General features: G+C 38.3%; 1 protein-coding gene across 3 annotated transcripts in view; it reads left to right on the forward strand.

Annotated features, from left to right (window-relative positions):
* The window catches only part of TENT4A (terminal nucleotidyltransferase 4A), a 59,264-nt gene that overhangs the window by 26,582 nt on the left and 17,205 nt on the right, over positions 1 to 15,477 (forward strand). For 2 of the 3 annotated variants that reach the window (XM_080339078.1, XM_080339076.1), the window contains exons 9-10: positions 7,122 to 7,222; positions 7,484 to 7,656. In XM_080339078.1, coding sequence (XP_080195204.1) covers positions 7,122 to 7,222; positions 7,484 to 7,656 — 274 coding nt within the window. The remainder of the gene's footprint in view (positions 1 to 7,121; positions 7,223 to 7,483; positions 7,657 to 15,477) is intronic. The other variant, XM_080339077.1, reaches the window with a different exon arrangement.

The following is a 15,477-nucleotide window of genomic DNA, read 5'->3' on the forward strand; positions in this document are numbered from 1 at the left end:
TACATGCTCTCCACATGAGCTGTTTGAGGAGGTTTGATATGTAATTAAGCTATTAAAAGAATCACTTAGGTATGACCATAATGTCAGAACTGCCTTTAAAAGTAGCATACTTCTAGACATGCCATTTTTAATACAGTTCTTAATGTCTTTCATAGAAAAACTGTACAATGAGTACTTTCTCAGCTCTCACCTTTGCAAGTTGTCTGGTTTTTTGGAAGGGAGAGGAGAAAGAAAATGAAGACATATCAGCCATGTTGCATTTTCATTCATATATCTGCTCTGGCATCTGTTACTCTCACCCTCAGTACAAATTTGGGCTAGATCAGTGACATTTCCTCCCTGAGACTTCCCTAGAATCCCAGAGGCTTTGACCTCCCCGGGGGATGACTGTATATAGCAACTGACATAAACTATGTAGATACAGTCCCAAACTCTAGTTAAGCTGCTAACTTCCAGCATTGATGTCATTGGAAGGTGAAATAGTTTTCCTATAGTAAGTTTATCACACAGTGGATGCAGTCTTTCGTTTGTGAATTTAAAACTGACTGTATTTTAATAGTGCCTGTGAATCTCTAGGTTTTCTGTGGTATTTAATGCACAAAGGTTGAGACTGTACTTGTGCTTGTAATGGAGGGATAGGAAGAGTGGTAGTGTTTCAAACTGATATTGAGACTGCTGTTTTAAGATGGAATAAAGATGTATCTGTTAAATGCATACTGGCTGACAATTCTTGTTGCTGAGAAAAACTTCATTCTTATATAAGAATAGATAGAACAACTTATGGATTCCTGAAGTGTTCCTTCTGTCTTGGGTCCTAGCCTTCATTAACTTCTCTGTAGTTCTCCAAAGGATATAGTCATTCTCTTATGAGATACCTGTATTCATTACAGACATCAAAAAGTATATTTGTAAATGCATTTAATGGAAGCCTCAGGTGTCATCAGTATGTGCACTTCACATGTACAGTTCTTACTGTATTTGGGAAAGTGTTTTAATTTTGTTGTGACTTCAAACTTGGGGAGAAGGCCCAGCAGCAGTGTTCAGGTGTCTCACATCTGACCTGTCTGTCTGCTGGTTTTGGGCTGTCTGTGCCAATGATGTTTAAATCTCAGAATTCATCATGCCAGTGGCTTGCCATTCTGTCAAAGGTGTCATGAGAGGAACAGCATTCAGCAAAATCTTGTATGCAGGTAGTTCCCCCAGCACCAGGCTTGTCAATGCCAAAACACCTGTAGGTAGATGATGAACTGTTTGGTAACAAGTTTCTTGCAGAACCTCAAGAGCAGTTCATGCTCAGTCTCATTTTTAGTTAAACCTGATGTACTTGAGCAATCTAGGTGTATTTTAGATCCTTTTTCCACCCGTTAGGCAGAGCGGTCTGGGCTGTGTATACAGACTTTTCAAGTGATCTGACTTCTAAAGCCTTATTCATCCAGGAGCCCTTTGTCCTGATCATGTTTTGTTTCTTTTTGCTAGACTTGTTAGTGGTAGGTTAAGCTAAACAACGAGCTCCCTCTAAGAACGGTGAGTAACTATATGACATTCTCCTAGAAGGATCAACAGAGACTAAATGAAGAGTATTTGAAAGGGAAGTAACTTGCAGGAGGCTCAACTCCCCAGGCTGACTTGAATTAATTCAGTTTTGTCATAATCGGGGCTAGCTTTCCCAGAAGTGGAACTGTTTGTTTTTGAACTACGTGGTGGGTTTGAATTCATATCAGTTCTTTCCAGGGAAAATTTCTGTTTACAGAGTCCCATTTTGTATGTGACAATCTCAGTAGATTTCAAATCTTTCTGGGTGATCATCGTTACTGCTCTTTTTCAGGGTCGGTCCGATTCAGAGGAACACAAGCCTAAGTTAATTTAAGGCCTTCTACGCAAGCTGCTGCTTCTCATGTTCTCACTGTGGGGGGAAAAAAAAAGTCAGATTTTGGTCCTTCAGTATAGGTCTTTTTCATGTTCATGTTCTGTAGTAACAAGTCCTACAGAATGATGAGTAGATTCAAATCATTCTTACCAGCATCTTCATTCAAGCTTCCAAATACAATGTCTGGAGTGCAGTGGGAGCTGAAAGCTATCTTCTGCCTGAGTGGGAGCAGTAATCAGTCCTCAAGGTAGTTCTTACAGCTGCAGAAATTACCTTAACACTGTTTTGTCCCTGGTCTTTCTCATCCAGACTTTTTGAAGAACTCAAAGCTCAGGAGAGGTTGAAAGACAGTACAGTAGATTTTGTTAGGAAAACTCTTCCTCCAAAGAATGTTTGCTCTAATAGAAGAATGAGACTGATACGTTTTGAATCTGTGCAAGTTGTATGCAAGGTCAGGTTTGGTGTTGCAAGTTCAGCCAAGGTGATTGAAAATCACAATTGATTTCTTAATATTTGGGCCCACGGGGACATGAGTCTAGCTGTAAAATATAGTTATGGACAGGATAGCTTCTACTTAAGGGTCAGTGTCAGTATGTGCTTTGAACAGCTTTAGTATGGTCTTAGTCCATAGCCTGCCTCTAGCAAAATGCATGTCACTTTAAGTGAGCTAACTAAAGTCTGTAAGGAGTGATATTTTCATAGAATCATTTTGGTTAGAAAAGACCTTTAAGATTGAGCCCAACCGTTAATCTAACACTGCCAAGTCCACCACTAAACCATGTCCCTAAACAACACATCTGCATGTCTTTTAAACACCTCCTGAGACAGAGCATGAGTGAAGTATGGCAAATAAATAGGATATTGTTTAAAAAAAGGCAGTTCAAGCATTTGACCAAGTTGATCATACTTTTCACTGATGTACCCTGGTCTTGAAATACAAGAATCATAGAATCATTTTGTTTGGAAAATACCTTTAAGATTGAGTACCATTGTTGTAACCCTTTCCGTGAATGAAGTTTTCCAAATATCCAATCTAAACCTCCCCTGGTGCAACTTGAGGCCATTTCCTCTTGTCCTGTCACTTGTTACTTGGGAGATGAGATCAACACCCTCCATGCTACAACCTCCTTTCAGGTAGTTGTAGAGAGCGATAAGGTCTCCCCTCAGCCTCCTTTTCTCCAGGCTAAACAGCCCCAGTTCCTTCAGTGACTCCTTGTAGAACTTGTTCTCTAGACCTTTCACCAGCTTTGTTGCTCTTCATTGGACACAAAGTTTCAAGCTGGAACCTTAGCAGATGTCTGACAACAAGCTCTTGCTTGTTGATCCGGCTTGTGGCTGTGTGAGAGTTCATGTTTTGGGGAAGATGGTGAGAGTGGTATTGTACCATTTGACAGCAGTAAGTTATGGTGATCTGGATGTGACAAAGATGCAACCTTAGGTTGATACGTTTGTCTGTAGATCAGGATATTGGCTTACATGTTGGCCTGTCGCATGGTTCAGATGCCAATATGTGCTCAGATGGCATCTCCAAACAGCAATGTAGCCACATTCGAGTGGCAGACAAGGTCATATGAGATGAGGAATAGAAGACTAGTTCTGCTGTGATGTGCCTATCTGGTATAACTAAACTTTTGAAACATTTCTTTGGTTCTTAGAGTTGCAGGTTGGTAACAGATTCCTCCTGATTGGTGCCAGACATGTGGTGCAGGTGGATGAGGAAAAGAGAGTGTCATGCCAACAGGCCAGAGTTAAGAGTTTGAGGATACCTTGGCAGGGCTGGAGTTGTTGCTTACAGGTGTTAATTGTCAAAACAACAATAGTTCAGGCCATATGTAAAGTGATTTTTCCATCTCTGTGCTGGAAAGATGTTTGGTGTCTTCCTAGTGTACGGTTCAGCTGATCTAACTGCTGGCAGGTCTGTATGTTAGATTTGGGTTGCCCCTGGTTGGCCAAGGTAGTCCTGGGAGTTCTGGGATCTGTTAAAGGGAATGTTAAATTTACCTGCTAGATCTGCTGGCACAGAAAAAAGATGTGCTGTCTGAATCAGTCTTTACTTCATATCTCAAATGGTGGATGGCTGTCACTAGAATGCATGAGGTATCAGCAATATCAGCTTTTCCTACACAGCATATTTGTCTGGATAAATGGTTTTGATTTTTTTTTTTTTTCTTTAATCCTCATGCTCAAGCAGATCCTTCTCAGGTGTTCCTTAGTCTGCTTTTAGATTATATTGCCCTTTTAATACCAGGGGGATATTTTGTAAGTTCACTTAAGGCCTACTGAACAGTTATTGACTGTTCGTTCACAGACTTGATGTTTATTTCCTGTTCTCGTACTCCCTTGTTCATGTGGATCTTGGCTGGAGCTTTAGATATTTGGTTTTATTGCATCTTATGTCAGCAATCTGAGCCTTTTAAGAGTGATCTTAAGATTTATTTACACCATACTTGTGCTATAATAACAGCTAAATAGTGTCTCTGAACTTGAAGGCTTGCAGGGTGTAAAAAGAGGAGCTTCTAAGTTCTTACCATAAAATAAACTAGGTATGTAAATAGCTTATTCCTGGTTTTACTGTATGATAAGAGAAAAACCTTAAAGGGACATCTTTCATAGGAAAGCTGTCTAATTTTATTAACCAGTTAACTGTGTTATTTCCGTGTCTTCCAAACAAGTATCTTTGTGGAACTATGGGAGTGTCTCATATCTGTAGAAGTTCTGGCTTCAGCCAAAAAAAAAAAGAAAATCAGAAGTGTGGAATTTCCTCATACTAAGGGTGGGGCTGAGCCTTTTCAGTATTGAAGACAGATACAAGCACAATTTTAAAAATGTTTATTTTTGAAAACTTTTCAAAAATCTCTGACCCTGTGGATGTGCTTTAGTCTCATACATATGAAAAGGGTTTTTTTGAGAGAAGTTTCTAGTTTGATCACACTTGCTTCCTTTTTCTTTGATGCTTCATTAAGTATATGGCAGCATAAGCTTAATCACCTTTCAGTTTCTGATGTCTTGAATGTTTTTAATTTTGGTGTATGAGCAGTGTAGCATGGATCTGCCTTTTGACTTCTGACCAGATAACTTAGTGAATTTCTTGGGTTTTTTTCCTGCATTTCTACCAAAAATGAGAGTTTGGGCTTTTGATCTGTGTTCTCTGTGGAAGGAGATGGTAAGAAAGTTGCCAGGTTCTGTATGTGCAGCTCTGCAATAATTGTCGGTGTAGCAGTAGTTTCACCCTTTACATCTATTTGCTAGCAAGCATTTTTGGTATATCAGTGACCCAGGCTAATAAAAATACCATCCTATATAATTCATTTTCCTTCTGGTATATGAATGCATGACTTGATTTGCTTCTGGGAAAGTACTCTAAGAAGCTTCAGACTGTCTTGCCACCTCTTCTGTAAGAGCTTGTGTTACTCAGTCCATGTTCACTTGCTGGTTCTAAGACCGCAGGTATAGTTGTGAACTGTGTAGGTTATCTTGGAGTAAAAGCTCAAACTGCTCTGAAGGCATCTCAGATGGAACTTTTTAGCAGCAAGATGTCTTTCTCTGTCCCAGTGATGAGGAGACTCAGCATGTGTGTGTGTGAGTCCCGCACTGGTGCTGCTGTCTTGGAAATTGCAGCTTCAGGGCCACAGCTGCTGCTCTGCAGTATCGGCCATCCCTGTCTTCATTCTGTCTCCTCTGGCTAAACTTCCTTTTTGAGATTGAGACACTAGAACTGCATTGAATATCTAAAATGCCTTTATGTCATGAGAGTGTATGTTGATGAAATACTATCCTCTGCTTTATTTTTTCCTTTCTTAGTGTGCTCTACTGAACTGTTGAACTGTGGTTTCCAAATAATTACCTATTATAACCCAGATCTTTAATTGCTGAGTGTATCAGTCATGCCTTTAATTCTGCACATAAATTCAAGATTTTGTTTTCCAACATGCATAATTTTATCTACATTACATAAATAGAATGGTGTATGACATTCATTCTGTCCATGAGGCCCTTTTGCAGCTATTTGACTTATTACTTAGATTATATTATTTGGTTCAATGTTTGCTTAAAATGCTGGACTGCCGTTTTCAGTACTAACACGCATCTTTACAGCACTAACTGACATGTCTTTAAAGCTGGAAGACATGGTATTTGGTCTTGCATGAGATAGTAGTCCCTAAGCCAGTAGGAGAATTATTGCTCCTTTTGAAAGTGTTACTATGAAATGATCTAATAAAGGTATTCTAAATACATTTCAACTATGTATGTCCTACCTTCTCATTATACATCTAAACCAAAAGAACATTCTGGTTCAGGTACAATGTACCTTTATGATGTGAAATACAAAGTAAGCTTTGTTGTAACTGTTAAAGATTTTCAGAACTAAAATAACATTATCTTCTCTAAGATGGTAACTTTTCACAGCCTGTTTTTTTACAGTAGTCAGTCCTTTATCTTGAGCATGGAGTTTATAGTTAGTGTTTCAGCCACTAGTCCCTGATGAAAGGAAAGCTTGAAAGTTTAGCGCTCAAACAAAAACAAAACTCCTGCTCAAGAAGAAGCACAACTCAAATAGCTGAATATTGGGAAGGCATGTTGGAAAAATATTGCTTTGTGCTTGTTGATAACTGGGCACTGTTCAGCAGGACCAGGTAGGCTTTTTCTCTGAACCAGTTACTGTTACGAATTTTCTTAAAGTCTAAGTTATTCTGGTTTTGGAGCCAGTCTTTATTTTTTCCACTACCTCACGATCCATGGTACTTCCTTTATAGTTGTGGGGATCTTATACCTTTTAAGTTGTATTATAAATTTGTAAGCAAGGATTAGTGAAGGTCTCTGTCTTCAGCATGAAAGTCAGCTGGGGGGCTGGGATATTAATGTCTTCAGTGCATTCTAATCCAGATTCTTTGGAAAAAAATATTTTCTGTGTAGAGAAGTGCAAGAACCTGTGAATTGCTTTTATCAAGTCCACTGATAACTGCATGTACAGTCTTGATAAATAAGATGCACTCCATTTAGAAATATAGAGTAAAAATCTTACTGTTTGTCAGTGTTTGCATGTTAGTGTGGCAGAAGATAAGTAATACACTAATTTTAAAATTGTGATGCTTCAGTGGATTAAATGATGTGCTAAGGAAATGAAGGTTCAAAAGGATTCTTTGGGTAGGGATATCTTGAACTGACTTTTAGCATAATTTGATTGCTTGTTGAAATGCTTGCAAATATGTAACCAACAATCTTTGTTTAATACTTAATTGAAAAATTTTTTTAGCACATTAGGTAGAATCATCAAAGTGACCCAAGAAGTGATTGACTACAGGGCCTGGATTAAAAAGAAGTGGGGGAGCAAAATTAATTTATCACCTGAGCTTGGTAGGTATAGCAGGAATCTTTGAAAACAGCTTAAATTTTTTTTTTCTTGAATTTGATGTCATTCAAAATACTCATACCTTGAAATTACTCATTGTCAGATATGTAGGAAAAAAAGTGGAATTTGTAACTTTCTAACCCAAGATGAGTTTTCTCTGAGCCTGTTTTTCAATTAGCTTGTTAAACTGCAGCTCTTCTTAGACCTCAAGACCCATGGGTTTGTATTCTGTGCTCTCAAATGATACTTATGTTTTCTGTTAACAGATAATAGGTTGAAAATAAGAGACCAGATAGCTCCGTGCAATGGGGAACAGCAGCAGAACAGAGACTCTGAAACATCATACAACCAACACTTGGCTTTGTCATTGGCTAGTACACAACAGCTATCCTCTGGCTCATCCGCCTCTTCGGTATCATCACTCTCCGGCAGTGACATTGTAAGCTTTTTCTTTTAATGGGTTAAGCTAATAAGAAGCAGAGTTTATCATACACTTCAGAGGCTCAACTGATGCAACAGTTAAAGTGATAGTATTCCTAAGCTGCTACAGCAAATTAATAACCTCCCTGCTCAGTAAAGTTACTGAAATAAAATATTTTTTTGTGAAATTAAATTGGTCTTAATTCCATCCTAAATCTTTGATACTCTTTGTGGTAGTAGTTAAATGTAAGAAAACATAAAAACCCAAGTTATCAGTAGCTAATTAAGTAGAAGAGTAGAAATGTATCTTCATAAATCTTCTCATCAAGCAAGATCTCCCATTGTCAAATTCTGGTCCATTTTCCCCACACCTCAGATTGAACATGAGCATCATATAGTGCTGTGAAGGTAAATAATATTCCTTACTGTTTTCAACCAGGCAGTCAGTTAATTTTTTAATGGTAACGGGGCCCTCATATGTAAAGTCTTGCTGTGTTAGCTTTTGTTTTTGAAAGTTCCGTTCAAAAGTAATGCTGGGCTTTATTGTAACTTTCTGGAAGAGACATCAGTAGTCTCTTTAGATATGTTTCAGGACTCTTAAGATTGTATAAGGTGTTTTTGTTTCAATATGGAGTTAAATCAACATAGAATTGGGCAGGGCAGATTATGAAGCACAAAATTGTATTGCATGGCATGAGGTGCTCTTTGTAAATCTATTGAAGCATTCTATGCTAGATAGAGGTATGGACTGGAACAAGATGTAATATCCAGTTAACTATGATAGTGAATAATTGGATGATGCCAAGAGACACACGAGTACCTGTTTCTTGACTGCTTTGAAAAGCTAGTCAAATGTGGAATTAAAAGTTGGGAATTGTATTCAATAAAAAATTAATAACTTTTGAGGGAAAAAGGCATTATTTATATGTTCTGGTTACTTTCTGTAATTCCTTTACACTACTGAATTTTGTGTTGAATTGTCTTGACTCCACCTCCAGTAAACTGGGTAAATGCTTTAGTTGCACCATCTGGCTAATGAAAAAAGAATAGCATGATGCTTGCCAGTGATACTATTAGCCATGCTCCTCGTTTGAGTAAGTCAGTGAGCAAGATGGTTGTTATAAGTTTAATGAGAAAATGCAGTGTTTGCTTAATATTCTTCACTCTCAATGTAATGGGTGGTAAGTGGTTATGATCTTACCTTAGTCCCTTTTTGCCTGACATTGATGATGAAACCTCATTTCTGATGCCAGCAAAATAAATGGAAAGTGAAAAGGAATCTCTCAACAAGACAGAACTGCAATCAGTTTGGGCATCCACAAAGTAAATGTAAATGTTACCCTTTTTAACAAAATAAAAAGCCTTATGCCCATGTGCTTATGACAAACCCTAGTTTAAGGCCTGGTCATTTATTGGTGTTACGTCCTTAGTAGACTGCCATCATGTTATCTTAATTTGGAATGCTGGGTTTCTGACAAATAATGGCTGTGTTCATCCTATTCACACTTGGCTATATGAAGATGAGCAGGTTCTGGTTGAGCAGTCCTGAGCTGCACGTGGTTTAGGAAGAGAAGCCTACTCTGCCAGAGTCAGAGGCTGTCCATGGCGTGACTTGGCATAATACTGTGTCCAGGTTCCAGCAAAGGAACATCTAGCACTTGTGACAACTGGTAATTTGTGCCAAAACTTCTGGTGCAGTAAACTTTAGTATCAGCTTCAGAACAAGGGAATACGAATACGGTGTGTCTCGTTGCTGTAGAGTTCTATGTAGTATTAGCTCTGATCTTGTGGAGGGGTTGTTCTTCAGAAATGCTGTGTTTATAAAGAAAATCCAGATGGAGAGGTCCTATATTGACAGTTTGCTGGTCTTTTCCCAGTAGTTAAGGTTTTATTTTAATAGCAAAATAGTCATCCGTACAATGTCACTGTTAAGCACAAGGTCTGTGTCAAGACTGTTTCTGGACATTTATTTTATATGACTGCAGGATATCTTTTGCTGTATATCAATCACAAGATCTTAGTTATGATATTAGAGGGACTTGATAGTGTATTTGCTTTTCAATTTACTGCTAAAGTTTCACTGGTAATAGTGATCAGCTACACCTTGACCTTTCTGATATTTGCCTACTAACAAAATAGAAGTCAACTTACATATGTGGAGGAAGAGGAGTTAGGTTTGGCAGCTTGTGACTTTACTTGGTCATATCGCCCCTTGCTGAACTTCAGCTTTTACTGGAGGTTAAATATTCCAGCTGTCCACTCTAGCACAGAAGTAGCTATATTCTTAAGTCATCACATCGCTGTACACCGGCCATAGCTCTGAGGGCCTACTTTATAGTTGTCAGTATGTCCTAGAAGCAATATTGACAGTATATATAAAGTATGCAAGCATTATCAAAGCAGTGCAGTGTTGCTCATGCAGCTCCTTGGATTTTTATTAAATCCTATAGTTTAATAGCTGATTGTAACAGTAGTTTAGTTGGTTGTAATACAGCATGCTGTATGTTTTTTGAAGATTTACTTCCTTGAAGTTCTGGCAGCATTACAGGTTTTACCTTATATTGTGTAAATATGACTCAGCATCTGCATATGCAAGGCTTCTGGTGTCTTGGAATTATGGGCGCTTCAGAGAAAACGATGGATATAGATTTGTTGCAGCAGCAGGAGGACAGGTGTCAGAATAGAACACCAAGAACGAGCAGGTTTTTCTGGAGACCAGAGTGGCATAAACCAGAGCTAACGTTTAGAAATCAGCCTTTCAGCTTTTGTACGTACTCAGAAAAATGGAAGTGTAGGGATATAAAAGCTTAAAGTTACTACCCTGAGTTCTTTCTATTCCTGCTACTGCTTTCCTTGGGGGACCATACCAATGATAACCTTTTGAAGATGAGCACTTGTGTACTGCTGAGGAACAAGAGAACTGCTTCCATCAAGGAGGCCCTTCTCTTTCCCCATGTATTTTAGATTTATATGCTTTTCCTCAGTATACCACATCAAATTGGAGGGCGATTGCTTTCATCTCTGCAAGTCCAGGACTAGCTTGCAGGGGAGCACACTTCTGGACCACTGTCAGTACAATCCAAAGCTGAGAACCAGATCTAATGATATTAAAGCATAATTAGTACAAAAAATATCCTTTTATGGATTTTTCCAAGGCAAGAAAGCTATTTACAAAATGCCTTAATGTTAGCACTACCTGGCTGATGACATTCTGGTTGTGCTGTCTTTCATAAGAGTTGTAAGAAACTGTGAAATCTTAGTTGCAAAAGAAAGCTTTTGGGACCAGTAAATTTTGGATCAAAGACTGCTGTCTTCTGGTATCACTGTTACTATTAGTGAGGCAGCTGTTCGGTTTATAGGTTTATCTTACTGAACATGTCAGTACAAAGCTCTGATTCTCTCACCGGCACTTCAAATGTAGTTCCTTCCAAAATACTGAGTGCTAAAGTTGCTGCCCTGCTACCTCAGCTCTGTGAAGATACATAATTATTAGTGATCAGGTGCAAACTGAGGCACACATGGAAATAAACCTGTGGATGCAAGAAACCTGATCATCAGAACATATTTGACTGTGCATATGTTTTTCTGGATTCTCTTAATTATCAAACTGATCTATGTATTAAGTCTTTTCTCAGTTAAATATTCTTCTACGTGGGTATTTAAAATACCATATGCTGCTCTGACAAAGAGGCAGGTGCAGTATGTATTCTTCACTTACTCATGTAAACAGGTAAGTTGCAAAATAATATGCATTCCCACATGATCCAACAAATGTTGAAGTGAATAATGGAAGATGGTTTATAAATATCTTTGCCATCAAGGACAGTGCAAAGTGAGTTTTTACTCTATGGGACCAGGAGTCACAATAGAAAAATAAGCATTAGGAAATCTCATTTCAACCTTCACACTGACTTAAGTGTTTGTTATGAGAATCTGAAAACAGATGAAATGAGCTATGTTTGCCCCTAGCGCTCTGCTTGTTCTAGCTAGTTGCAGATATCAGTCTGAGAACCTAAGCAGTGACCAATTCCTCTTGAAAATGCCTTTTTTCCTGTGTGCTTTTATGTTCTGGACCTCTACTCTGTAACTGACCTGGATTCCTTGTTGCTTAAGCATTGTGGGGAGCTGCTTTTTGTTAGCTCAGGAAGTCCTAGAGTAGTGCTGGAGAATATCTACTATCTGATCAACAGTCTCTGCCAAGTAAAAAAATAATCCTAGGTATGATTTTGCAGTCTCATTTCGGTCTGGTATAATTCGTGGTGCTAAGTGTGTTCCACAGTTTTGATGCTGTTATGCCAAATAAAGCGTAGCATTTTTTGTGGCACTGATACCTGCATATCAGTAACAGATATAATGGCTTACAGGAAAGTTTTAAAGGTCTTTCTTGTGACCTAATGGATATGTAATCCCATATCTACTCCAGCACAGAATCTCAAAGTTGTCTGTTAGATGTTTGGATCTAAGAAATTTTGTTTACCTTATCTCAGTGTTTCTGGTGATAATGTTCTTTGGGCTTCTACAGCAAGATTTTGTGAACAGTTCTGACTTCTCAAGACCATGCAGTCTTGCCAGGGTGGCTGAAGTTTCAGTAAAGGTGCCTGTATAGCCTAGTTTGAGGGAGAATACAATCCTTGCCTCTATTTAATTTTTTAGCATTTACAGTATGTCCTTTCAGACTGTTATTGAAATTTTAGTTGTAGCCATTGCCATTCAGGCTTTGTAACAACCTTTCATCACAATTGCCAGTGCTTGATCTGCCCACCATTCTGCCCCCATCAGAAAGGGGAGATGCTGAGCAAGACCTTCGGTGTTGGATGGAACGTGTCTTTTCACTGACTTCAAATATTACTTACTCAGTGTTTTGATCGGATGCTTACATTGTGAGAGCAGTATATAAATATGACTGATAAGACTTATTATTCCTGTCATTCTGCTGAATGCGTACAAGATCTACACTCACTTTGAAACAGTTACTTGCTCTGCAGTTAATTGTGGCTTAGTACTTGAACTCAAAATCTTAATGAAGTTGTCACCATCTCCCCTTCCTTCCTATTAGTCAAAGACTGTGATTTCAGCATATTAGCAGGAACTGTTGTACTTCCCTATTCACAGAGAGAGGTGATAAAGTATATGATATGTCTTGTCCTGATAAATGTTGCTTTTTAAAAAGCAATTAAGTTTGTAGGTGTAAGACATGTGCTTATCTGCAGTAGGAGGGACAGACACTTCAGAATAGTTACTGTAACAGCTCTTGTAGTCTTGTTAAATCTGTCTTAATGACTGTGATTAATTTCTAGATTTCCCATTGAAATTGTGTGTGTAGGGAGAGGGGACATTAAGGAGGTGGCCCAACAATATTCTCAGTCTGAGAGCTACACAGATTTTTCTCCCTTTTTTCTACATGCCTGAATATTCTCATGTCCTCATCAAAGTAACAATTCAAATACGTGTAGTATCTTTTTGTAGAGGAATGCAGATTATTTCTTAGTCTTTTCCCCTTCCTGAACAAATAGAGGCAAGTGGTCTAAAAAGTAGCCCTCTGAATCTATAGTGTTTAAAGAAAGCTATAAATGCTGACTTGCAGCCAGCTTGTCTCCAAATAAAGCAGTGTGCAACCCTGAGCACGCAGACAACCTGATGCTACAAGAGAAAAGCATCTGATTGACATTTGATTTGGGGCATTTGAGTTTAAGCCCCAAATCCTTTAAAACCTCTAGTCTTTTCTCCTGTTCTTGCTGTGCAGATTACTGACAGTTTCTGTGAACTAGAGGGGGACAAATTTTTCCAGTACTGCTTTTGCCTGTTTTCCTCTTTCAGCATGGAGTCCCATTTTTGCTTTTTTAACTGATATTTGACCATGTGCTGTTTTATACTGTTTCATGCTCTCCTTCAGTTCTTCTGTCTCAGTTGTTTGAGCAGACTTTTGTCTATATCCACTTGAAGTAAGAACAAATTTCTGCAAAGCTGTAGGAGGTACATTTTTGAACATAAAAATAAAAACTAATTTTATTTATCAACAGTTTATTCTAAGCAGCAAAGCATACAGAAGGAAAGGTGTAAATCAGCAAGTAAAACTGGCTGTTAGTGCTGAGATGTCAGTGAAGTAAGGAGAGAAACTCAGACTACTTTCTGATGCTAATTGCTAGTAGTATTCTTGTAGTATGTTAATATGCTCCTCTCTGAAAAAAATAACCAGAGGTAGTTAAGCCATTTTAGGATGGAAGAAAACATACTAGGATATAAATATTTAATTTAGGTTATATGTTCAGCTTGAATAATGAGTCCTACACAGTGTAGTGCTTAACTTGAAAAACACTAACTTGAAATATTAATATGCTGTTAACAATACAGACCAGCTGAAAGCCTGTGAAATGAAAGTATTAGGGGTAACAAAGGAGATTTGAAATGACACACCTCTGGGACCTGTTTTTATTTAAAATGATTTATCTGAAATACAGTGAGTATTGAATAAACATTGAATAAGCCCACAGTCAGGTCTGGCAGGGTATAATGAGGTGAGGTTAAGGGGGCTACTGTGCTTGCACTTAATGTTGATGGATCCTGATTAGATTACATTTTTAGTTGTCTTTCTGTAAAATGAACACTAATGTTTTGAAGGACTCATAGTTTTCAGTTTGCTTGTGTATACTGTATCTTTTCTTTCACTTTTCCTCTCCTGTAAGCACCGTGACCAAGGTGTTTTCCTTTTGCCTTGCAGTTGACCCAAAGGCAGAAAAATCAACTATCTTACTTGAGACTGTTTAGTAATGTTTATAGGCTGCCAAGTGGAAATGTTGCAACTATATTGATCCAACTTCTCTTACCCTGTGACCTCCCATAGAAATAGAAATTTTGCTCATCTCAATTCTACTTTCTTTACGCTATAGTTAAAGTTACGGCTCCACCTACCAGAAAGGGAAATGGCACAAGCTGATGTGGAAGAAATGAGGCAGGGGCGTATAGTCCATGAAATCACATTGAGAGCATGTTACTTTATCAAGCAAAGTTAGACTGGGGCTAAAACCACTGAAATGCGAGCATGCATTGAGGTTCTGCTTCTGCACATGTCCCCAGACTATAAATATCAGAAGTTTTCTGGTGCTGCTTTATGTTCCAAGAGGTGTGGTTTTATACTTAGTATTACTAAGATAATGCACTAGTTAGATGTCCTTGCTACAGATGTTTCTGTTCACTATCCGCTGCTGCTTTTCTGCATTGGTGTTCACCTAATCCTGTGGTGAACTGATTCAGAAGATGAAGCTAGGATAAAGAGGGTTACTGTTTCTGTGGTACACCTCCATGAATTGGCTCCTAATAATGTCAAATGCTAAGGCAGATATAATGGAGAAGGCCAGAATGGGAAAAGAGCCAAAAAGAGTAAGACTGGTAGCATTTATCTGTTAATTCACTTCAGTTGTAAGAAACAAGACTAGAACATGAAAGAAAATCTGTAAAGTGTTAACTCTAAACACCAGTTTTCTCACCATTTTCAGTTCTTTGCTATCAAACATGGAACACAATTTTTACTGAAGCGGTCATTGTTCTCTCACAGCTTCCAGCTCCTGAATGTTGTGGGAAAGAGAAAAAATAAATGTTTCATTAGTGGGAGAAGTTGGCAGAATGGAAACAATAAGAACCTTTTTGCAAAGACCTCTGTTCATTCTTGAGGGGTTGGGTAGTGGGGTGTAAGAACCCAGATCTGTCACATTAGCAAGAAATTTGCATTCTGTTGTTTAAGTTTTGATTTCTGAATACTGACTTCTAGGATATTTGGAGTATTTTATTGCTGGTCCAACACTTTAACAGACTGGGATTGATAATTAATCTTCTTAGGCCATTG

This window comes from Nesoenas mayeri (assembly GCF_963082525.1).
Source record: "Nesoenas mayeri genome assembly, chromosome: 2".
NCBI classification, from domain to species: domain Eukaryota; kingdom Metazoa; phylum Chordata; class Aves; order Columbiformes; family Columbidae; genus Nesoenas; species Nesoenas mayeri.